Consider the following 26,640-nt stretch of genomic DNA (forward strand, 5'->3'; position numbering starts at 1 on the left):
AAGGCCCTTTAAGGTCTGACCTTCCATTACCTCTGTGAACACATCCGTCTCTTGTTCAGTCCACTCTAATCTGATTACCTTCTTGCTGCTGGTAGAACAGGAAGGGCATGCTTTTGCCTTTGTATCTTAGCCCCAGTTGTTTTCTTCACCTGAAACACTTCCCCCCATAAATCCGTATAGCTAAATTTCACTCTTTACTCACATGTCACCTCAATAAAGACTTCTCTGACCACCCTCTTTAAAATTGCACCCATCATTTCTCGTCAACTACTCCTCACATCTTTATCCTTTTTCGCATATGTGTGTTTGTTTTTTGTCTGCTTTCTCCCTCCAGAACAAAAATTCTAGGTAGGTAGGTAGGTACTCTTTTTTTTTTTTTGTCACTTAAAGTGCCTAAAACAGTTCCTGTGACATAGTAAATGATCATAGTAACTGTTGAACATACAAATAGATCTTAGGAGGCATAAAAGCAGCTAAATAATCATAGAGAATCCCACCACTTTATTCCTGTAGCCCCTCATGGAAGGGAGGGACTTAGAGATGGAGATCATCTAAACCAAGGGACAAGAGGGGATGGGGATTTAAAAGGTCTTTTTAGTTTCTGCTGTCAGCTTTCCATTATTGAGTTGTTAGTATATAATTTTATATTAGAATTTAATATTAATTGTATTTCACTAATGACAGTGGCACATGCCACACTATTCGCTTCCTGAACTAAGCCTTGAGTCACCACTTTATGGCTGTAAATAATTGCCATATAATACCACAGATGGTAAAGGATTGATGAGGGACTTTATAACCATGGCCAGTCCTAGAACTGCACTCCTTTTGCTCTGAAAAATGAATTTGGTAGATTGACAATTGTGATGACCCTATCCAGTGCCATATCTTTTGCCATTTGCCTTTTCATACTAGTCAGAGGAAAATTACTATAGAGCATGCCAATAATTTTCTTTAAATGACAGAATTTGGAAATATTCCTTAATACTTTTGTTCATTCCTTCGCTCAACTTCTGAACTAATTTATCAAGCAACTAATAAATGCTAAGTGTGATCGCCACTGGGCATGCAGCTGTGAACGAGACTCATTGCTCTGTCATTGAATTCACAGTCTATGGAGGGAAGATGCTGACAGAATAATCACAAGTGAGAGAAGTGACAGAATGGAATAGAGATTGCCACTGCAGGAGAGACTTAACAGGATAATGATGAAGGAAAGCTTCTCTGGGGATATATCATTTAAACTGAAGAGGGATGGGAAAACAGTCATGCAGAGGAAATATTTTGATATGTTTCTGGTTTTAATTACGTGTACATTTTTCAAATGGATATAATCTTATTTTCCAGTATTTCTTTCAATGTTTTTGGAAACATAGTTTAATTAGTATTCTATTAAATGTCTTTACCAGATTAGTTTTGCTACAGTTTTCTGTTCTTTGGCTTCTTGTATCTGTTCTTTGTACCTCCCTCACTTGGTATTTCTGATCCCAATCCCCTTGATTTTTGTCTGATACGTTTTTTGTTCCTTGTCTTCTAGTTTTATATTCTTCATGTGAAACCTTTTATCAGTCTCTCTCTTCTTTCCCCCTCCGTCACTGCGTTTCAGTCCATTGCAGTTATTGTTTTGTATAATGATCAAATTGTTCCATCTTTGACCAGCAGGAGTCCTTTCAGGTTGGCTCCTGGTCCTTTCTAGGGGCCCTGATAGTGTTTGGTAACTTCCTTGCTGGTAGAATTCACTGTGTAAAACTTTGTCGAGGATTTTTGTTTTCTGTGTTCATGACATAGATTGACCTGAATGTTTCTATCTCATCATTTCCTTATCTGCCTTTGGTATAAAGATTATCCTGATCAAATAAACAAATTGCAGAGTATTTCCTCTTTCTGTTGTCTGGAAGAGTGTGTAAGATAGGCTTTTTTTTTCCCCCTTCATTAAATGTTGGATACTGGTAAAGTTACATAAGCCTGAAGTAGTATTTGCAGTGGTATGTGTTTGGTTTTTTTTTAATTAACTTAAAAGTTACAGGACTATTTAGTTTTCTTCATTCCAGTAGAATATTAGGGCTATCCCCACTCTCATTCCTGACATGGGGTTGTTTTTTGTGTGTATGCGCCTTCTTTTTTCCTCAGTCTGTCAGGGATCTACCAGTTTTATTGGTCGTTTAGAAGAACTAACTTCTGGCAACATTGATGCTCTTCTGTGATTGTTTCCTATTTCATTAATGGCCCAACATATGGTTAGTTTTTATAAATGTTCCTTGTGTGTTTTTTTGTGTTGTTTTTTTTTTTTTTTTAATTTTATTGGGGAAGGGGAACAGGACTTTATTGGAGAACATTGTGTACTTCCAGGACTTTTTTTTTCGCCAAGTCAAGTTGTTGACCTTTCAATCCTAATTGTGAAAGGCGCAGCTCAGCTCCAGGTCCAGTTGCCATTGCTAGTTGCAGGGGGCGCAGCCCACCATCCCTTGCAGGACTCGAGGAATCGAACTGGCAACCTTGTGGTTGAGAGCCCACTGGCCCATGTGGGAATTGAATCGGCAGCCTTCGGAGTTAGGAGCACAGAGCTCTAACCGCCTGAGCCACCGGGCCAGCCCTGTTCCATGTATTTTTGAAAACAATGTGTATTCTAGACTTGTTGGGTATGGCTTGCTAGTCATATAGGTCTTCTGTAGCCACACTGTTTTGGTTTGGTTTAGTTTGGTTTGGATATTTGAACTACTGTTTCCTTCTAAACTCACACAAAAAAATCCAATCACATCTACAGTTTTCCTAAGTATATGCATTTTAATATTTAATAGCTTTTACAGTGTTATGTAACCATTAACACCACTATTTCCAGAACTTTTCCATCTTCCCAAACAAAAACTGTACCTATTATGCAGTTATTCCCCACTTCTTTCTCTTCTCAGTCTCTGTTAACAGCGATATTATTTTCTGACTGTATTATTTTAGATACCCCAGATAAAGGGAATTGTAATATTTCTTCATGTCTGGATTACTTTACTTGGCATACTGATTTTAAGGTTCATTATGTTGTAGCATGTATCAGAACTTTATTCCTTTTGAAGGCTGAACAATATTCCATTATCTGGATATACCACATTTTAATCATCCATTCATCTGTTGGTGGACATTTGGGTTTCCACCTTTTAGCAATATGAATAGTGCTGCTGTGCACATTGGTGTACGAAGTGTGATCAAAAGACACATTGCTATTAATACCCCTCAAAATACTCTCCCTTGCTTTTAATACACTTATCCCATCATTCTTGCCACTTTTTGAAGCAGTTCTGGAAGTCCTCTTGCGTGTCTTTACTTCATTCTCCATCATGGTAACGCTCTGTCACACATTACTTCTGGTACGGCAAGTTCTGTCAAATAAAAACATTATGATGTGTCCTCATCCACCTTATTCACCAGATGTGGCACCTTGTGACTTCTGGCTCTTCCCCAAAGTCAGAATGACCAGGAAAGGTAAACGTTTTGAATTGATTCAGGCCACTGAGGCAGCCACGACAGGGCAACTAACAATACTCATGAAAGAGGGCTTCCAGAACTGCTTCAGAAAGTGGCAGGAACGATGGGATAAGTGTGTTTGAAGTGAGGGGGAGTATTTTGAAGGGGATCAATGGCGATGTGTCTTTTACTGTAATAATTTTTTTAATTTAAACATTCATTGTATTTTTTGGTCACACCTTGTACAAGTATCTGTTTGACTTCCTGTTTCAGAGTCTTTTGAGTGTATTACCTAGGAGTGGAATTGTTTGTGTTCATATGTTAATTCAATGTTTAATCTTTTGAGGAACTTCCAAACTTTTCCATAGCAGCTGCACCATTTTACATTCCCACCAGCAATGTGCAATGGTTCGATTTTCTCCGTATCCTTGTCAACACTTACTTTCTATCTATCTGGTCTGTTGATAATAGTCATCCTAGTGGGTGTGAAGTGGTATCTCATGCTTTTAATTTTCATTTCCTTTATGACTAATGATATTGAGCATCCAATTGTGTTTATTGGCCATTTTTCTTCTTGGATTTTCAGAGATTTGTTTTTTTATGGCAAGTTCATTATTAAGTTGAGTCAAAGCTGAACTTAAAACTGTGCTTTTCCCTTCTTATTTTATCTTCAGGGATAGAGACTTACCACTTGTTGCCTGTCGATGCCTACAAAGAGCTCCAACTATTCTAATTATCCTTACTAGGAGAGTTAGTCTGCATTACCTAGTCTACCAAAAGAAGGGAAGTCTCAGTTTAGTTTTCATGGAAATAACAATTCTTCATTTTAAGTGCCTATTTAATTGGCTTTAAATATAACATCATTACAGTAAAGAGTATAAGTAGTATACACAGGTTTGGAACAAACACTACTGATGTTTGTTATATAACTCAGTTGTTGAGACTAGAAAAAACAAATATGTGAGAGTGGTCTGCTGTTGGTTTGTTTTTAAAGAGGGAATGGAGCACATTAGTGAATTCAGTGATTTAAGTGGAGATTGATTAAAGTTCTTCTACTTGAAGCTTGTACACATTGCAGAGATTGTACACATTGTAGAGATTCTTGCCTTAAGTGAACCTGCTGTACACAAACCTGAACTTTTTAGGTATTTGTGAGCATTTGCATCATTGGACATCAGGGTTTTTTACTCCTATTTCTTGTCATCTTATTTTAAAAATCTTTTCTCATTCAGTCAACAAATATCTAGTTACCTACTTTTTCTTCAGGGCAGCATGCCGAGTTCTATGGGGTAGGAATATAGTCATAAATTTGATCATCCCACAGAAAGAGAGAAAAGACATGTAGAGAAATAATTGAAATATAAGTCATAGTATGATGGGTGAACTAAGTGGATAAAGTGCTCAGCAGTTCAGAGAAATGTGAATATTTTCAAAAGGAATTCCCACTTTGTTTTGAATGTGCTTAGCTTTTCTTCCAAACACCAGAGTGCAGTGTATTTGAGATTTTATATTCTGGTTATCTATTTATAGGAAGAGTTTGTGAACTGAATTTGTTAGGTCATTTTTAGATACATAAGAATTGAATAAGAGTGCCCTTTTCAACTCTGGTGTTTAAGATGATGTCTGTGATGTAACTATGTGTGCCTGAGCTCTTCCCCCCTTTTCCCCCGCTTTGGTCTCTGTTTATAGGAAGAGCATTAAGAAGTTGGTTTTGAAAAACCTTAGCAATAGCAATCTCTTCTCTCCGGTTAACCGTGATTCAGAAGATCTAGCTTCACCATCTGATTATCCAGAAAATGGAGAGAGGTAAACTGAATTCTGTTTTGGGTTGTTTTTGGTAGAGAGCCCTAGTCTCATTTGGAAAAGATTCTGAGCTTAGAATTTATTCATTCTGTGAAAATTTCTGAAGTTTGGCGAATGTTGCATAAAAGTATTACAGCATAGGAGCACCTAGAAATTAAGTCATGTTTTGCTTTTTGAGTACTTTAGACCTTAAAATTATTAGAGTTCTTCTGATTCAGTTCTGCAAAACTGTTTTAATATCTACGTATGTCATTTTGGACAGGGTCACCATGCATTTGACACGCCCTTAAAATAAGGGATATTTTGTAATAATTATTGAATGTAGTCATTATAACCAAGCCAAAAAAAAAAATAACTACAGGAGTATATAAAATGTATAAAGAAGGAAGTGGAAGTATATATACATTAATCCTTAATAGTTTGGTTATATTCTTACAGTTTAGATATTTATTTATAAATATATTCTTATAGATATACATTATAGAAGTTATGAATGAATAATATATATTCTGTAACCTGATTTCCATTTATTTTATTATAAATGTCTTTTCATATCCGTGTGAATATATTTGCCCTCTCTTTTTAAATGATTCTCTAGCCAGTTGTGAATGTAAGACAATTCAGTCAGTTCTCAATTAGAGGACATTTAGATTATTTGATAATTCTATATTCAAAATAATGCCTCAGTGAAAAATCCCTGTACATTTATTTGCACTCTTTCTTTTTCTCTTTGGATAAAATTCTAGTTTGATTTTTTGTTAACGAAACATTTTCTCATACCTTGCTGATTATAATATTAAAATTTTTTCAGTTTTTTAATTTGAAACTCGCCACTGGTTATTTGACTCCCTCACCCCCACATAGTAAAGCATCCTTTTTTTAAACTAAAAATTGGATGCTCAAATCCATTTATTCATGAAAATAGATCTCTTAAAGGCCTGGAATCTACAGCCATATTTCCTGGGTTAAAATCCCCACTCTAGCACTTGCTGTATGATCTTGGTCAAGTTACTTTATTTTCGTTGTCTCAGTTTTCTTTTCTATAAAATAGAATGATAGTAACCGGTGTTACAGGATTACTATAAATATTAAATGAGTTTTTAATATTCATTTAATTACCCAGAATGGTGACCTTGCCTAGAACAGTGCCAGACACTTAGTAAAGGCTCAGTAAGTATTGGCTATTGTCATTGTTACTACTACTACAAGAGACTAAAATGTTTCCACTTTCCCTTTTCAGATTCAGTTTCCTGAGCAAACCTGTTGATGAGAATCATCAGCAGGATGGAGATGATGATTCTCTTGTGTCACGTTTTTATACTAACCCTATTGCCAAACCCATTCCTCAAACCCCAGAGAGTGCTGGCAATAAACACAACAGCAGCAGCAGTGTGGATGATACCATTGTTGCGTTAAACATGCGTGCTGCCTTGCGAAATGGACTGGAAGGAAGCAGTGACGAGACCTCTTTTCATGAGGAGTCACTGCAGGATGACCGAGAAGAAATAGAAAATAATACTTACCATATGCATCCAGCAGGTCAGGTTAAGATTAGTGGTACATGAGCAGTCTCTATTTGAAACCTCTTTTTGTTTGTCACCGATTTTTAACGTAATGAAAGTCAGCTATCTGAACTTGTAAATGTGTTTTATTGTATCTTACAAAAATTAACATTTAAACACTTCTCACTTATGCTTTGGTCGATTTGTAATTCACATACTTTTTTGTACCTTTGGAGTAGTTAAAATTCATGTTATTTCAAGCATCATGGCATAGTTTAAAGATCCCAAATTTTATAGCCAGAAAGACTATCCTCAAACTTCCTTGCTTTATAAATTAATATAGATCGATTATTAGTTTTTTAATGAAAACAATAGTGATAATCATATAAATTTTTTGAGATTTGAATTAGATTTAAGTATATAGACCATAATGCCTAACATGTATAGGCATTCAAATCGTAGCTGTTGCTATGGTTGTTTATTATCACCTCAGTTCTGTGCCCCACCCTCCCAAACAATGAATGATTAATTTTTTCCCAAGTAATCCATGAAACAAGTAATATAAACTACAAGATTAGAGTATTTTGATTGAATACTTAAAGCTTGCCTTTTTTCTGTTTGTGAATTGAGTTTATTAGGTCATTTTTAGATACATAAGAATTGAATAAGAGTGCCCTTTTCAACTCCAGTTTTCTGTGTTAACACATCATCTCTTTTGGGTTTTGATAAATGTCATTATGTGTTCCCTTTTTTAAAAAAACAGGTACAATTCACATAAAATGAAGTTCATAGATCTTAAGTGTTCATTTCAGTGAATTTTGGCACATATATACTGAGATATCTAATACCTGAAGCAAGAAATAGAACATTTCTTTCACTCTGTAAAGTTTTCTGTGTCCCCATACCCAAAAGCCAATCACAGTTTTTTGTCACAGAGATGAGTTTTGTCTATTTTTCAACTTCGTATAAATGAAATCATACTATACATAGTCTTTCGGACTCTTAATTTTTATGAGCGTGCATCCATAGTATATGTATCAGCACTTTGTTTTTGTTGCTCAGAAGTATTCTATTAAATAAATACGCCACATTTGGTTAATCTAGTCTCAGTTAGCAAACATTTGGGTCGTTGTACAGTTATTCTTGAAGTGTCTGTAAAACTTTTTTATATCTAATTATGCTGTTGCCTTCATATATTTCTTCTGGTCACTTGGTACCTTAAGGACATAACTTTATACATTCACATCAAAAATCTCAAGTATATATACTTGTGTGTGTTTATCTGCATGAATTATGGTACTGCATCTTTTTTTCAAATATCCAGTCCAGATTTTTTTATTGTTTCTAGTTTTCTCATTGACCTTGTTTGCCACCTTCCAATTTAAAATTTCATTCCCAAGGACACTAATAACCCTCTGAACCTTGCCAGTAGAGAAACAAGTTTAATATATAAGTGGACATTGCTGAAGGCTGGAGTTTAATCTGATACTGGCCTTCCTTTTTTTCTTTTCACAAAGTTAGCTCGATCTCTACACATAAATGGGACAAGGAGTGATTAGAACAAGCGTACCAGTATCGTATTTTCTTTGATTTCTTCAGAAATCCACCTATTTGATACTTTAAAAAAATAACACTAATTATATGGTCCTTTAAGTTTCCATTTGTCTATGGAACTTTCTCATGTAGGATTTTTCATCTTGATTTTAGTGCTCTATTTTGAGGTGTAAATATGATAGATACAAGAAGTCTATGGAAGACAATGGGCTATAAAACAAAAAGTACTGGATTTTGAGTTTTAGCTCTACCTGTACCACTGAATTACTGTGTAAACCAAGGCAGGTTCTTTCCACCTCAGATTTTGGTATCTTTGTGTACAATAAAAGAAACAAATGGATTAAGTAAGTTTTTTTGTAGAATGTAGTCTATGGAATGCCTTTCATAGTGTAGTGTATTAATGGGTGTCAGTGAAAAGAAGGTTCTGTGGTTAATTAAGTCTAGGAAACACTGGATTAAGTCAATGTTACATAGACTTCATTATTATTTTGTGAGTTTTCAGAGCCTGTAATACACTGCTTTGTGCATGTTCACCAAACTTTCTTGACCATGAAGCTTTAAAAAAACACACACACAAAACCTTTTCCTAGAATTAGTGTTTCTTAGAAAACAGTCTAGAAAAATGCTTTATTCCTATATATTTTCTCTTTATATAATAATTTAGTTATTGATTATATACGTAATTTTTAAAATTACTCATTTTGTAGAAAATTTTTTAAAAAGCAAGAGGGTGAAATAAATATTACTGAAAATTCCACTACCTAAGGACAATCACAATTTATATTTTCTGTTTCTTTTGTCATAGGCATTGTTCTCACTAAGGTTGGTTATTACACTATTCCATCTATGGATGACCTTGCTAAAATTACCAATGAAAAAGGAGAGTGCATTGTCTCGGACTTCACTATTGGTCGTAAAGGTGAGTAGAAGTTTAGGAGTTAGTAGTAAGCCAGAGAGCTGCACCTTATTTTTCTAATTAAGTAAGGGAAGCTCTTCATAGCTAAATCCATTTTTTTCCTACATTTGGACCCACCTTGGCCTGAAGAGCAGACAAAACAAGTAAGAAAAGACAAAAATAGTAACAAAACAAGTTAACAAAAAACAAGACTAGAGCCTGATAACATTCTCTATTAATTACTTGCTTCATTGCAGTTTTCTACAATTAAAACACTGTAAACAGCAAGTAATACTAAGTGAGAAAATTGAATAGATGACAAAAGATGGGTAATATTTAGATTCAACTTTAAATTATTATTACAGATATAATTTTCTTGGGGGGAAAAATCTCATCTTTCTGTATTGTATTCAAAACAAGGCTCACATATTTTAACTCATACTGCAGGCCAGGTGCTATGGGTTGTTTAGATAGGAGCAGTGTGGATATTTGGGAAGAGATTTAAGAAGGTTGTTTTGAAGACAACATAAGTGCTGTGAAAATACAGATGTTTACCAAATAATATATTTAATGTCACCCTCTGATACATATTATGGATGAAATAACCCATTCAAGGTATTTTGCTGGGTGATTGAAAATATTGCTTAATGTTTAAAGCAGCTTGCTCCTGATTATTTAATTACTAGAAGTGTAATATAGGTATTTGTCCTCTATACAGGATGTGTTTTTAACTATTTGCTCTGTCTTGTAGGTTATGGTTCCATCTATTTTGAAGGAGAGGTGAATTTGACAAATCTAAATTTGGATGACATTGTGCATATTCGAAGGAAAGAAGTTATTGTCTATTTAGATGATAACCAAAAACCACCGGTGGGTGAAGGACTAAATAGGTATGAATTTATTTACATATTTAGAAAATAATCAGCTAAAGCAGTTTGTTTTTTTATAAACACAAATATGTTCATATTATATACATTTTTCTACAACTTGCTTTTTAAACTTACTGTACAGTGTGCAATTATTTTTTCTGTACTTTCATTTTAAAGTATAAATGATAAAGAAATGCTACAGTATGACGTCTTGACTCCTTTTCCCTATTATTATCAGGTCCAACTGTTGGTTTCCAAACACCACTTTTTAGTGGTACTTTTTTGTCGTAGTTTTATTATGCCCATGCTTAAGTCTTTCTCTTTATTTTGGTGTGAGACACTAGCTTCTGATATCTCTTTAGACAGGTGAAAGGGCCATAGTTAAAATAATTTATATTCACAACCTGAATCATGAAGAAATAGAAAATATGAACAGTCCTATAAGTAATAGAGAAATTGAATCAGTAATCAAAAACCTCAACCTCCCATAAAGCCCAAAACCAGTAGGCTTCAATGGTGAATTCTGCTAAACATTTAAAGAAGAATTAACACCAATTCCTCTCAAACTCTTACAAAAAATTGAAAAGGAGGGACCACTTCTGAACTCATTCTGTGAGACTATCATTACCCTGATTGCAAAGCTGGACAGAGGCACTACAAGAAAACTACAAATATTTGTGATGAATATTGACATGATTATCCTCAACAAAATACTAGCAAACAGGATTTAACTACATTGAAAGGATTACACATCATGACTAAGTGGGATTTATTCCTGGAATGAAAGGATGGTTCAACATACGAAAATCGATTAGTGTAATACGTCACATTTACAGAATGAAGAAAATCACATGATCGTCTCCATTGGTGCAGAAAAAACATTTGACAAAAGTCAACATCCTTTCATGGGAAAGACGCTCAAACTGGAGCTAGAAATAAACTACCTCTACATAATAAAGGCCATATTTGAAAAAGCCACAGCGAATATCATACTCAATAGTGAAAAACTGAAATTTTTTCTTCTGAGGTTAAGAGCAAGACAAAGGTGCCCACTTTTGCCACTTCTGTTCAACATAATACTGGAAGTTATAACTAGAGCGATTAAGCAGGAAAAAGAAATAAAAGCCATCCACATTGGAAAGGAAGAAATAAGATTATCTCTGTTCGTAGATGGCAGATGATTTGATGTTGTATGAAGAAAATCCTGAGGATTCCACCAAAAACAGTGTTATAGCTAATGAACAAATTAAGCAGGGTAGCAGGATACAAAATCAACACGCAAAAATCAGTTGGTGGGGGCAGCCCTGTGGCTCAGGCTGTTGGATATCTGTGCTCCTAACTCCAAAGGCTGCCGGTTCGACCCACATGCCACATGGGCCACTGGGCTCTCAACCACAAGGTTGCCGGTTCAACTCCTCAACTCCTGCAAGGGATGGTGGGCTCCGCCCCCTACAACTAAGATTGTACACGGCACCTTGAGCTGAGCTGCCTCCCGGATGGCTCAGTTGGTTGGAGCGCATCCTCTCAACCACAAGGTTGCCGGTTGGACTCCTGCAAGGGATGGTGGGCTGCGTCCCCTACAACTAGCAACGGCAACTGGACCTGGAGCTGAGATGCGCCCTCCACAACTAAGACTGAAAGGAAAAAAGTCCTGGAAGTACACACTGTTCCCCAATAAAGTCCTGTTCCCCTTTCTCAATAAAATCTTTAAAGAAAAAATAATCAGTTGGATTTCTATACACTAACAATGAACATCCCAAAAAGGAAGTTAAGAAAATAGTTCCATTTATAATAACATCAAATAGATAAAACACTTAGGAATAAACCTTACCAAGGAGGCAAAAGACTTCTTGTATACTGAAAACTATAAAACATTGCTGAAAGAAATGAAAGAAGATAAATAAATGGAAAGGTATCCCATTTTCGTGGACTGGAAGACTTAAAATTGCTAAGATATTTATACTACCCAGAGCAATCTACAAATTTACTGCATCTGTATAAAAATCCCAGTGGCAGTTTTTGCAGAAATAGAAAAATGCATCCTAAAACCACATAGAATCTCAAGGGATCTGAAATAGCCAACTTAATCTAAAAAAGAACAAAACTGGAGGACTCATACTTTCTGACTTTAAAACTTATTACAAAGCTGCAGTAACCAAAACAGTGTGTTATTGGCATAAAAACAGACAATACAGACTAATGGAACAGAATGAGAGAGCCTAGAAATAAACCTTTACCACACGAGGTGTGATCAAAAAAATTGGTGAATGTTTGAATTAAAAAAAAAATTATTACAGTAAAAGACACATTGCCATGAATCGCCCTCAAAATACATCCCCTCGCTTTGAATACACTTATTCTATCGTTGTTGCCACTTTTTGAAGCAGTTTTTGAAGTCCTCTTTCATGAGTGTCTTTAGTTGCACTGTCATGGCTGCCTCAATGGCCTGAATCATTTTGAGTTTGGGAAGGAGCCACAAGTCGCACGAAGCCAGATCCGGTGAATAGATGAGGACACATTGTAATATTTGTTTGTTTTGTTTTAGGTTTTGTTTTATTTTATTAGTTTCAGGTGTATAAAACAACATAATGATTAGACATTTATATCCCCTCAAAGAAATTGCCATCTACCAGAAGCGATGTATGACATGGAACGTTGTCATGATGGAGGATTTTTTACGGCACGCTTTAAAACACACCTTCTCTCAACTGTAGCTCACACCCAACTGACTGTACTGAACAAGTTGAAACTTACCATATACTTTTTAAGGTTCAACATGCTGCTTCCCATATTGAAGATCCCTGTCTTTCTATTGGATGGCACTTGGCAGCAGCATTCACTGTATTGTTTGATAACAGTGGAAAGGCTCTATGTCATGCATTCTTGTATGGCAATTTCTGTCAAACAGAAACATTATGGTGTGTCCTTATCCATCTTATTCATCACATCTATCACTGTGCGACTTCTGGCAGCTTTTCCCCAAAGTTGAAATGACCATGAAAGGTAAGCGTTTTGAATTAATTCAGGACTTCAAGGCATCCAGGACAGCGCAACTCAAGATATGAAAGAGGACTTCCAGAACTGCTTCAGAAAGTGGCAAGAACAATGGGATAAGTGTTTGAAGTGAGGGGGAGTATTTTGAGGGGGATTAATGGCAGTGTGTCTTTTATTATAATAATTTTTTTTTAATTTAAACATTCACTGTATTTTTTGATCATACCTCGTATGTGGTTAAATGATTTCTGACAAGGATGCCAAGACCATGAAATGGGGAAAGAACAATCTCTTCAAAAAACGGTTTTAGGAAAACTAGACATTCACATGTAGAAGAATGAAGTTGGACCCTTGTGCAGTATATAAAAATTAACTTAGGGTTGGCCGGATGGCTCAGTTAGAGCGCAAGCTCTCAACAGCAAGGTTGCTGGTTCAATTCCCGCATGGGATAGTGGGCTGCACCCTCCTCCAACAAAGATTGAAAATGGCGACTGGACTTGGAGCTGAGCTGCCCTCCATAACTAGATTGAAGGACAACAATTTGGAGTTGATAGGCCCTGGAGAAACATACTGTTCCCCAATATTCCCCAATAAAATTTATTTTTAAAAAAAAGTCAATCAAAGACCTAAAACTAAAATTCTTAGAATAAAATGGGAAATTACGACATTATATTTGACAATAATTTCCTGGGTATGACACTAAACGTACAGGCAGCAATAGTAAAAATAAACACATTGGACTACATCAAAATTTAAAATTTCTGTACATCAAAGAGCACTGTGAAAAGAGTGAAAAGGTAACCTACAGAATGGGAGAAAATATTTACAAATCATGTATATGATAAGAGATTAATAACCAGAATATGAAGAACTATATGTGGTGTGACAATTAAGTTCGCGAACTTGTTGCAATGATGTTGCTAACCTTTTTTGATATCAGAGGGATTATTCATTATGAATTTGTACCAACTGGACAAGTAGTTAACCAAGTTTACTATTTGGAAGTGCTGAAAAGGCTGAGTGAAAAGGTTAGATGACCTGAACTTTTCTCCAACAATTCCTGGCTCTGGCATCACAACAATGCACCAGCTCACACGACATTCTCTGTGAGGGAGTTTTTAGCCAGTAAACAAATAACTGTATTGGAACACCCTCCCTATTCCCCTGATCTGGCCCCCAGTGACTTCTTTCTTTTCCCAAAGATAAAGGAAATATTGAAAGGAGGACATTTCAGGACATCAAGGGTAGTACGACAACAGCTCTGATGGCCATTCTGGAAAAAGAGTTCCAAAATTGCTTTGAAGGGTGGACTAGGCGTTGGCATCAGTGCATAGCTTTCCAAGGGGAGTACTTCAAAGGTGACCGTAGTGATATCAGCAGTGAGGTAGGTAGCACTTTTTCTAGTGTGAGTTCACGAACTTAATTGTCCGACCTTGTAGCACAACAATAAGAAAATTAAAAATGAGCAAAGGGCTTGAATACACATTTCTCCTGAGATAACATGCAAATGATCAACAAGCATATGAAAAGATGTTCAATACCACTAATAATTAGGGAAATGCAAATCAAAACCATAATAAGCTGTCACACTCATTAGGATGGTTACTATTTAAAAAATACGTTTTGCAAGAGTTTGGAGAAATTAGAATCCATTTGTATTGTTGATGAGAAGGTAAAATGGTATGCCGTTATAGAACAGAATATGGTGGTTCCTTAAAAAATTAAAAATGATCCAGCAATTCAGCTTCTAGGTATGTATCCAAAAGAATTGAAAGCAGAATCTCAAAGCAATATTTACACACCCATGTTCATAACTGCACTATTCACAGTAGCCAAGAGGTAGAAGCAACCCACGTATCCGTTGACAGATTAATGGATAAATAAAATGTATCTACATACAATGGAATATTATCTAGCCTTTAAAAAGGAAGGAAATTCTGAAACATGCTACCTCTTGAATGAACCTTGAGGACATGATAAGTGATACAAACCAATCATAAAAAGATAAATACTGTATAATGCCACTTATTTAAGGCACCTAAAGAGTCAAATTCTTAGAAACAGATAGTAGAATTGTGGTTGCCAGTGGATAAAAGTAATGGGAAATAGACAATTGTTTTTTAATGTTACAGAATTTTAGTTTTGCAAGATGAAAAAGTTCTGAAGATTGGTTGCACAACTATGTGAATATATTTATCGCTAGTGAATGGTACAGTTAAAAATGGTTCAGATGGTAAATTTTATGTTATTCCTTTTTACCACAATAAAAAATGTTTTAAAAAGTCATCTGTTATGTGCTAGTCACTGTACTAGGTGCAAGGCATACAGAATGAATAGGAAAACAGTCCTTGAACGCAGGTACTAATATTAGAAGGATATATAACCACTTATAGTCATCTTTACACTCACTATTTAATGGTTAATACTGTGATATTCCTGATACTTCTTTTTGCAAGCATTTGTTGTTTATCAGTGGTGGTTGCTGCTGTTAACATTGCTGTTAAGTACAGCAGCTCTCTAAGAGCTTCACTGAGACTTAGGTCTTAGCACTAGACTATAACCGCTGACCTATTAGCAGTGGACTTGGTCAGGGATGCATAGCTTAAATGTTATTAAAATTACATTGGAAATAATTGATGTTCCTTAGTGGTTGGGAATAAATGGAGTAGGACTCTCGTACCAGATACTGAGCTAGTTGATGTGGGAGTAATTCCCATTTCTCTTAAGCTTATCTACTTTGGCAAGCAAACACCAGAACAATTCCAAAGTAACATAGGTGCCTTTATTTGCTATTTATATAGATGTTAATTGATTTCTGGCCTTAAATATGAAACATTTATACATTACTTGGTTGTACATTACAGGAAGGCTGAAGTTACATTGGACGGAGTTTGGCCAACAGATAAAACATCTCGTTGTTTAATAAAGAGCCCAGATCGACTTGCTGATATCAACTATGAGGGAAGATTAGAAGCAGTTTCGAGGAAACAGGGTGCTCAGTTCAAAGAGTACCGTCCTGAAACAGGGTCTTGGGTGTTTAAGGTATAGTCATTTAACCTTATTTTAATTAACTGTAATGAGAGTCATAAAATGCTTGTTAGAAGTGATCGTCTCGTTAATTCTCTTTATTTTCAAATTAGGAAATAGATGTAGAAGTACATCATGAAATGCTCCAAATTACATACACATCTAGATAAACCCTAGGGCTCATGATTCAAATCCCCTGTCCCATCCTGTGAACCTTTAGCTACATTTCTAAGGTGTGATTTCTCTTGGTGGCATCATCAGCGACATCAGGCAGAACTTTTGTCTCTTCATAGATCAACTCTTCCCAAAGAATTGTCATTCTTTTAAAGATTTCTGGGATGTAGAGGTTGACTTCCTCCCTTCTTTTATAAAGTTTAACCCATTGGTGTCTTTTTTTTCTAGACTAATTGGATTATTTAACTTGTTGAAGGCCCTTGTGTTGGTAGAGAACAGTTAGGTAGTATATAGTTGTGAAAATTGTAATGGCTCTTTAGGATTCAGTTTCCTATGTTAATATATTAATTTAGTAATTATATGAGCCACTAGTACATTCACCGAATATCATCTAAATCTTAGAAAAACGGTAAAATGTGATAGGTGACATTCCATTGTGCTTTAAATAAATATTGTGATAATCTCTTAATTTTTTAAAATTTTTTTTTAAAGCTAATCTTCAGGATTGCTAGGACAAATACTGTGGAAGCTCTTTTGAATATAACAGTTTTAAACTTGATTTTGTTGAATTCTCCTCTTCCTTAGGTATCTCATTTTTCTAAGTATGGCCTTCAAGATTCTGATGAAGAAGAGGAGGAACGACCATCCAAAACTAGTACGAAGAAGTTGAAGACTGCCCCTTTGCCGCCTGCAGGCCAGGCCACCCCATTCCAGATGGCTCTTAATGGCAAACCAGCACCTCCACCCCAGGTAGAGAAAGGACAATGAATTTGAATGGCATCCGTGATACAGAAGTTGAAACCAAGTCATTCAGCTAGTACAAAGCTGTTTTATGACCGCTGGAACTTTGAAGAGTACAAATGTATTGGCAATCACATTGAGACAAGTACAAGGGAGGGCATGAGGTGGTACTGGCATCTGTTTTTTACTTGAGAGATTTACAGAATTCTCTTGCTGTTTGGATCATTCCATCTACAGATTGTCTTTTTTTAACAACCCTTCCCCTCCCCACCTCATTTGGACTTGTTGAATTCTCTCCTCAGTGATCAACTTAAGATAGCCTTTTGCTTGTGTGGGTTGATTCAAAGTAAATCCTTCTTTTGTTGACTACCTGATGTGCAGTTTAATCTTATTCTTTACCTCCGTGTTTTTTTTAAAAGTTCAATCAGCTTTCTGCAAGGGCTTTTAACTCCATATTTCTCAAGTTGTTTGCTTATACTTCTTGATATTTGTATATTAACGGTACATACTCTATGAAAATAGATAAAGTTTTAGAATGCAAATGAATTATTTGGCTCGGGGAGAGTATGGGCTGCATTGCAATCACTTGTATCTTACTCTTTTTCAGCATTGTTAAGCCATAAACTTTCTGTCCTTGTAGGGAAAGGTTTGTAATTTAAATATCAGGTAGTTTCTTTGCCAACTCATAAAAGTTCTACTTTCATTTGGATATTGTTTATATTAAATCAAATAACAAAAACTTTTTTCTTTGCTGCCATACTCCCTCAAAGAAAGAACTTGATACAGAATTTCTTTGTAAAGCATCCTCTACCTCTCAGCTGCTAAAACCAGGATTTTTGGAATTTTCCATGCAACAATTCTTATGGCTACTGATTTGTGCGATTTTTATGATTTATTAAATAATTTCTTGGGAGGCATTTTTTGAGATTATTGTGTATGTTCATGTTTGCGCGTACAGGGTGAAGGGGAGGGTGTGATAAAAGTGGGAAATGGAAAATATGTTGACTTTTATCTTTGTAGCATTTAGGACACCCCTAAGAAATTTCTTCTGAACTAAGAAATGCTGTAAATGGACTTGGTTTTCCAGTTACCCATGTTCATTTTGTCTGAATCATATACTTTCTATAATCCTTTCCAAAGTGTTTTTTTGATCTTACATATATTTCTTAGGATAATAGTCAGATAGACTTATTTTCTTCCAATGAAAGTAATATGAAGGATCCTAAAGATACAGCTGGGGGAAAAATGCTTTATCTATGGACAAAGCAAATTTATATAATTTTGATAACCATATAATATAACCATATAATTTTAGGCTCTTATAAATAGTAACAGATAACTATAAATTCCTGTGATGACACTTGAGTAGGTGAGAAAGAATTCTGAAAAACTGAGCACCAAAATATTTTAGAACAAGATTCTAGAGGAAAGAGATGATGAGGATCAAAATGGGTGAAGAGAATATAGTAAATAGGGGTCTTTTTTCGGACATCTCCTTTGATTTGAGGAAGTGGATGGTTTTTGACCTTTTGGATGGGGAAAGCAGAAATGGGAGAAATGGGTAGAGTTGTTTAGATATTCAGGCTAATGTGTTAAAACAATAATGTGGGATTCTAAAGAACTCTTCCTTCATATTGCCCAGTGGTTACAAAGTTTTTAGTTATTAGTATCAAAGACCTATATTTTACTTGGCATGAGAATACTTGAACCATCTGAATGAACTGGGAATACACAGACCAGTCTTCTCATTCCAGTGTCAAAAGTGCTATCTTCAAGAGTGCTGTCACCTGGCCCCCTTAGAGAGATTGATTTTCATGATATAGCGTTCTCTCAGTCTGCTGTAGCTTTTTCTTTTTTCCTCTTTGTTTTTTTTTTTTAATTTGCCCTGTACAGGATCTCAGGTTCTAGGAAGAGTTATGATTTTGTTTAATGGTCACATTTATTCCACTGTCTTTTTTACAATATCCTCAGTCACTTCTTTACAGTTCATTCTTAAGCCTTACTTTGCTCCTAAAAAAGCAAGTAAATCTAAGCAACCAGAAAACATAAAGGTAACTAAAATTTCATGTAATCTTCTCTTATGCCTTTTAAGTTAAAGAAAATTTTGGCAGAAAAACCTTCACACAGATGAATTAGTGCAGTTGCAGAAATGTTTTGTTTGGTAGTTAGATCATTAGTTCCAGATTGCTGATCTGGGAACCAGTTTTCAGCTGATGGATTGCATCAGTATGTTGGCGAGCTTTGATTTCATAGATCTGGCATGGGGTTCAGGTTTACATTTCCCCAGATGGTTGAGATATGCAGCCAGGCTTCGGAACTGTTGAAAAGCCTCAGATATTTGGCATCAGGTAGAGAGACATGCAGTTTTGTTTTGTTTTTAACCTCAGCCTTATACTGAAATGTAACTTGTTTTCAGTACCATCAAGACAGACTAACTGACTTGCTCAGAAACTTAGCATTGTTCACTTGGTAAGTACATTCACATAACTTTAAAATTTTTTTAAAGGAAAACAGTGGTTACAATTTAGAAGAAAATTCCATTTTATCTATGTATACTTTTTAAAAAAATAAAATGGCAGTTATCTAAATTTATCCAATGAGCCAATATATATTTTTAATATATACTTTATATTTTAATTTAATTTGTAGATATTTCATATATATAAACTAATTCTATAGCCACAAGCCTGTTTGCTTCAGACATTAATGTTACTGAATCCTATGCCTCTTGCAGTAATATTCCTGATTGTATGTGTAAAGACATGCACTTACTTTGGTGGGCCCTTGAAACCCTGACGTGGAATTTCTCTTGAGAATGCAATATTGTTGACAGGTCTGCTTTTCCAGCAAAATGAATAGAAAACATTCGTTGCAGTTAGAAAGCATGTTGTTTTGGAGGCAAGCAACAGTAGTAGTTATACTGGATTAAAATATTTGGATGAGAGGACAGTATGAATTGTTTTCACATCTCTTACCGTAGATTGGTCATTTATCCTTTGTTGAATATGGGTGTCGATATACTGTATCTATTTGAATCATTTAACCTACTGGATTAGGAGATGCTTTATGTTTAGAGTATTGGCAGCTTTGTATAAGGACAATCCTTTTGAGTTGGAAAGTGGAGGTTTCTCGGTCATTAAAGGTTTCAGTTATGAATCCCCCCCTCCATATGTCGGAATAGCCATTTTACATATATTTTATGTGTACTTAACATTTGTAATATGCTGTGCTGATGTTTAGACATAAATAAGATATCCTATTACAGTGTAGGAAAAGGCAAGTTAAAATAATACTGTTTGTCTGCTTCTCCTAGTACATGCCTTTCTTTTCTATAGACCCCTTGCCCCCCAGGGACTTTTTTTTTTTTCCTCTTCAGTTCCTTCTGAGCCATCATTTTTTTATTTAGTGTACTTTTCTTCCTAGGACTTGCTTTGAAGAAGCACCTGATCTCCCAAGATTTCTCTGAAAATAAGTACACAGTGGGGGTTTATTGCAATTACTTAGGTATACTTTAACAAAATATGCATCTAGGGGGTTCTAAGAGCTTCTCAGGTCCTCACAGTTTCATAATAATTCACTTCTTCCTTGTCCATTGAAGATATCTTACAGCTTTGAAGTCTATACATGAGGGTGTAGCAAATAAAACCTTGATCCGTAGCATTCTTCTTAAAGATATGCTGGGTCCTGTAGGTCCGTAACCCAATTATTTGATATCTTCCCATTTTGCCTAAAAGCATTCTAAGTGAATGTCTCTTGCTGTCAGTACTCCTTTGTTGAGTAGTGTAATAAGTTGGAACCATCTTCCCCCTTTTTTCTTTCCTCCCACCCATTCTTGCTCCTCCTTGTCCTTTCATAATTGCTTTCTCTATGTATAAGGCACTGCATTAGGCAATAGAAATAACAAAGAAAGTGTTCAGTGAATGTTGAATTTAACAATGTTCTTTGTGGTAGATACAAAAAACAGTAGGCCATGATTGTTTTCAAGCCTTAACAATCTGGTGAGACAAATGAATACCGAGGGTGCCGAAAAACGTATACACGTTTTAAGAGATGTTATCTATGCTCCAGCAGTAGTTTGCCATAATCAGAAATGTTTGGACTCTGATGGTAACCACTTTGAGCACCTCTTGTAATTGCAAAAGTCAAACGTGACTTGTGTTCATCTTTTGTTATCAATATATATTACTACAATTAGTATAGTTTTTTTCCTTTCTTAAAATGTGTATAGATTTTTTGAGCACCCTCTGTATATGCAAGAAATTATAATACATCGTAATACATTATATAAAATACGTATAGATAGGGTATCCTATCTGGTAGGTTGGCAGAAGATGGGAAGTTTCACCACTTCCCTTAAAAGTGCATTGGTTAAAAATCAACATACCAGGGAGCCATTGGAGTGAGAGTGTTCCCATAATCCTTGTAATTATAATGGGAGCATCATCACCAAGGCTGCATTTTTTCCCCCAGAATTTTAAAGCATAAAAGTAGTTAGACCTGCCTGTAGCCTCCCCAACAGGTAAAAAAAATGTCATCTTTGCTTTTTAACCATTATCTGGCTTCAAGTTTTGTTAGAGCAGTCCTTGGGAATTGTTCACGTCTTAAGTGGCAATTAACCATGTATCCAACACCTAGATTTTTCTACAATTAAATATGGGAGCAGTCATTCTTTTGGTAAGGGTATTTGTTAAAGGAATGCAGGGGAACAATAGCTAACACATCATTACAAATAAAGTAGAAAAAGGTGTACTAATGGTTTCTTTGTCCAAAGAAATCATGAAAAACAATTTTAAGCTACCTGACATGCAATAGCATCCATTTGAGGTTTAGCATGAAATAGGCCACTTGTGAAAGATAAACCAAAAATTGTGGAAGGTTAATAATCTAAAGTGAGATCGTGATAAAAATTGGTAGAACTTTTAGATTGAGAATATTCCATAACTTGGCTTAGCCACTTGTTAACATTTTGCCAGGACATATGAAAGTTTAGGACATATTTGATGAATTTGTAGTGAACTAGTTATTTTAGTGTGCTTCAACTCTATAAGTGTTTACCTATATCTTTAAAACTGCTTGATAAATGTAAAACTGCTTGATAAAAACTGCTTGACATTTTTAAACATAAAGGAATTATTCCCAGATTAAACTTGTTCCTCAAAATATTACTTTATTTTTCCTTTTGTATCTTACTTACATGGTATGGCACAGGTAGAGCCCAACTGACCTTAGGATCCAGTTACTCAAAAGATAAATTCCTGGCCCAACTTGTGTTAACTAGAAATTTGTTTCTAAATGTTTTCTTTTAAAAAAAAATACAAAGTTACTGGAGACTTTGATATTTGTATCTTTTATTCTCTTTTCCCAATGGCTTCTGGCTATAAGGCAGTGTAAGGGCAGGGTGACCCTGTATAAACTGGAAAATTGTAGTTGCTAGCTAAATCAGGTAAGGCATAGTCTTTGTCTGAAGACCACCATTTTTTCATTATGGATTTTGGCTTAGGTTCCAGCCACCAGACCGAAATATTACAAAAGTGTGAGTCTGTGAATCTTCATTTACATCCCAAGTACTTATAGGGGGGATTTTTTGGTAATTGTTGTTAAATCCTCTTTAGCAAATATGCTACCTCACATTATGTGGAATGGGCAGAATCTAACATTGCTATATCATATTCTGAATAAACTAAATATGTCTAGAAGCTCTGTTTGGTGTAATTTAATGCTGCTTCCCTGATCTTTCTGCTATCTACAGAGCCAGAGTCCAGAGGTGGAGCAGTTAGGGAGGGTTGTGGAACTGGACAGTGACATGGTAGATATCACCCAGGAGCCAATTTTGGATTCCATGTTAGAAGAGAGCGTGCCTGAGGATCAGGAACCTGTGTCTGCTTCAACACACATTGCATCTTCTCTGGGAATTAATCCACATGTCTTACAGGTGAAGTCCTAACCCACCCCTACTACAACAGAAAGCCAAACTAATACTTACTTCCCTTGCATAACATTGGACCTCTTCCTCCATTTAAGAGCATTGAATACTCTCTGGAATAAGAACAGGAATATGGCCCATGTTTGGGCCTTATTTTCCTATTTGGGAAGGAAAGGTTCAGAAGACCTAGATTCTAACCCCAGTTTTGTAGCTGTTACTATGTGACTTTAGGCATGTCACTTAATACCTGTGAGCACTGATTTTTCTCTATAAAATATTACTGTGTTTACTTCATAGATTGGTTTTGAGGCTCTTGAAAGTGCTCCACAAAAGTTAAAAAACGAACAAGAAACTTAGTAGATGCAGGTTTCTTTTTAAGCTCTGCTTCAACTTCCCCTGCCCATGCCTTTTGGCATATTATGAGTTTAACCTTTGGCTTATTTGACTTTGAAATCATTCGTTTAGCAACCATGTGAGAGATTGCTGTGTGCCAGGCTCTGGTGAGACTGTAATACAAAGAAGAGGAGTATTATATAACTTCTACCCTTGAGGCACATACAAGTGTAATTAAGTCAGTTATACAACTGTACCTGCTCTGGACACAGCCTTGAGGCAGAGGGATTTATCGGTTGTTATAAACTGCATTTTTCTGTTATCGCCTTTGGCTTTGGGGGAGCACATTAATTCTATAGATATTGCCTTTTTAGATCATGAAAGCATCATTGCTTACTGATGAAGAAGATGTAGATATGGTCCTGGATCAACGCTTCAGCCGCCTTCCTTCTAAAGTAGACACTTCTCAAGAAATCTGTTCTCCCAGACTCCCCATTTCAGCAGCCCACTCATCAAAATCCCGTTCGTTAGGTACTGTAAAAGATGCTATTTTATAAGAAAGGTGTAAAGTCCTGCTTTTCATGTATCTTGTAAGTTGAGCAGACTTCTCTAGCAAATATCCCCCTTAAAGGTGTATGACATAAGGATCCAAGAGGAAATGTATAAATATCTGTTTAGTGGGGCCAGTTTTTAAAAGCTATGATTTGCTTTATTGGTACTGATGCAAAAGTTGTATGGGGAAAAAAACGCATTTGTGTTTTGTTTAGAGTCATGTTTTTATTTGCTTATGAATGTGGATTAGATAGTAATCTCAGATTTCCTAATTTTTATCACATCTTCGAGGTAACATCAAATTGTACTCTTTTTTACAGTCCTAACACTCTTCCTTATTGTCTTCTAGGGGTAAATGTTGCTTCTCATAATGCAAAAAAACTTGTCAGATTTCTACTTTCCCTAAACCTTCCCAAATTCCCAGGGAAGTGATTACACTTTTCATTTCAAAGCTTTCCCTTTTCTAGCAGGCTTTTAGCTATGTGGGTGGGATTGGAGGTAGAGGACAAAGGACTTAAGCAGATGTAATTTTAAAACATTTTGAAAAACAGAGGAAGAGATTTATGTTGCCTAAACTAAACGTTTATTTTTCATTTCTTTTGAGTGCCCTAACTTTCCTTCTTTTAATACTTTAATAAGGCATCAAGTAAACATTCATAGCAACCTTTTCTATAATGGGCACTACATGAAAATCTCATACCTGAATAGCTAACTGCTTACTTTAGACAAGAACCATGGAAAATTGGAAAATTGGCAATAGTAACAACAGTTTTTCTGAAAGGCACATGTGCAATCACAAGATGCCTCAGTGGGTTTTTGTTTCCTAAGCCCAGCATTAAGCATTAGAGTGGTAGGATTTTATTAAGCTTTTTCTACTGACTAAGAAACAGTTAACATTTGGCATTCTGATGAGGGCATGAGCACTAGTGTCAGACTTACCTGGGCTTATCTCTCAGCCCTGCCACTTAGTAGCTTTGTGAATTTGGACAAGTCACTTATTTGAGCCCAGTTTTCTCACCTATAAAATGAAGATGATAATATTCTTCATTTAAAGTTACTGAAGGATGAATTAAACTATATACAGATTGCTTATAAAGAGTCTGCTGCAGATAAGTGCTAAATAAGTTTTTTTAAATAGTAGTAGCCGTGTTTATTATTAATGTTGTTGACATCATCATCATGGTAATTCCCGCATTGATGTCTGGTTGAATGAGTAATTTCTGTAGTATCTGACTTAACCTGCTTCTGGTCTTCTATACCTGATTTAATTAGTTTGGTAAAGCTATAATTTCAGCCTCACTGATTATTGTTCGAAAAGCAATAGACTGTGTTTTCTAATAGCCTTTCTCCCCCTTATTTTAGTTGGTGGGTTACTACAATCAAAACTTACAAGTGGAGCTTTTTTCTCACCAAGTGCCTCTGTGCAAGAATGTCGCTCTCCCAGAACATCGTCTTTGATGAATATCCCGTCCACATCCCCTTGGTCTGTCCCTCCACCCCTGACCTCTGTGTTTACAGTGCCCAGCCCAGCCGCTGAGGTTCAGTTGAAAACAGTGGGTACACGCAGACAACCAGGCCTAGTCCCTCTTGAAAAGTCTGTCACCTATGGCAAGGGGAAACTCTTGATGGACATAGCCCTATTTATGGGACGCTCATTTCGGGTTGGTTGGGGCCCCAACTGGATTCTTGCTAATAGTGGAGAACAGCTGAGTGCCTCTCATGAAGTGGAAAATCATCATATTACTGATTCTGTGGAATATGGATTCCTGCCTAATCCAGTGGCTGTTAAATCGTGAGTCACATTTCCTTACGCTTTTTGAGAAAGGCAACATGGTAGATAAGAAAAAAACTTTTGATCATCAGGAGATCTTTCTAGATATATTTTTAGCACAGTTTTAGATATCAGAAGGTATTTGTATAATTAAAAACTAAAATGATCAGTAAGATAACTCCATTTGTATTATCAAGGTATGAAGAGTATATAATACTTACCTAGTCATTATACTTTAGTTGGAAAAGTAACAGACCCCAAGCTAATGCTGCAGTATTCCTTGGATTCTCACCCTTTTTATTAGTCATTTTTTTCTGTTTTCTCACTTAGATATTTGTTTTTTTATTCAAATATAAGGTATATTCTCAATGAAGTACATTTCCTATATCTTAGACCTGATGAGATGAATGTATGAACTGTGGATAATCCATGCATAAGTATTTGGAAATATGGTGACATCTGATAACTATGGATGTTATATATTTCTACACAGTGCCCTCCATCAGCATGTATGTTTGTGTGCTTATATATACCAGATAGGTAGGTAGGTAGGCAGATAGATTGATTGATAGGTTATATGTATAGTTTTCTGGTAGTTACTAGGCACTAGGTATACAGTTGTTCTTTGCAAAATATGTAACATTTTCCTATTTCCTTTTTACAATTATAACAAATTGTTCTATCTTTACTACAGATTAAGTGGTTATGATCACCTACTGTTAGTTTTTAAAGTAGATTTTGAAGAAATAACAGCATCTTTTGAACCTCACAATTAAGAATGTTAATCCTAAACCTAAAACCATGCATGATGTCATGATGTTTTGGAGGTTGTTAAAAGCAATCTTAAAAATTGATTCAAAGCCAAATTGACTATATGTTTATCTTAATTTTGAGTTAGTTCTTCAGTATCTATTATAAGCTTAACCTTGTTACTTTTGATACCGTGTCTCCCTGAAAATAAGACCTAGCCAGATCATCAGCTCTAATGTGTCTTATGGAGCAAAAATTAATATAAGACCCGATTTGTATTATATTATATATTATAT

At 35.6% G+C, this 26,640-nt stretch overlaps 1 protein-coding gene across 4 annotated transcripts in view; it reads left to right on the top strand.

The window, feature by feature from the left end:
• NUP98 (nucleoporin 98 and 96 precursor) overlaps positions 1-26,640 on the top strand; it is a 93,937-nt gene that overhangs the window by 45,841 nt on the left and 21,456 nt on the right. For all 4 annotated transcript variants that reach the window (XM_081063200.1, XM_081063201.1, XM_081063202.1 and 1 more), the window contains exons 15-23: positions 5,146-5,262; positions 6,500-6,798; positions 9,121-9,234; positions 9,962-10,100; positions 15,938-16,115; positions 16,860-17,024; positions 22,765-22,947; positions 23,646-23,802; positions 25,186-25,615. In XM_081063200.1, coding sequence (XP_080919326.1) covers positions 5,146-5,262; positions 6,500-6,798; positions 9,121-9,234; positions 9,962-10,100; positions 15,938-16,115; positions 16,860-17,024; positions 22,765-22,947; positions 23,646-23,802; positions 25,186-25,615 — 1,782 coding nt within the window. The remainder of the gene's footprint in view (positions 1-5,145; positions 5,263-6,499; positions 6,799-9,120; positions 9,235-9,961; positions 10,101-15,937; positions 16,116-16,859; positions 17,025-22,764; positions 22,948-23,645; positions 23,803-25,185; positions 25,616-26,640) is intronic.

Source organism: Rhinolophus hipposideros, assembly GCF_964194185.1.
Source record: "Rhinolophus hipposideros genome assembly, chromosome: 10".
In the NCBI taxonomy this organism is placed as follows: Eukaryota; Metazoa; Chordata; class Mammalia; order Chiroptera; family Rhinolophidae; genus Rhinolophus; species Rhinolophus hipposideros.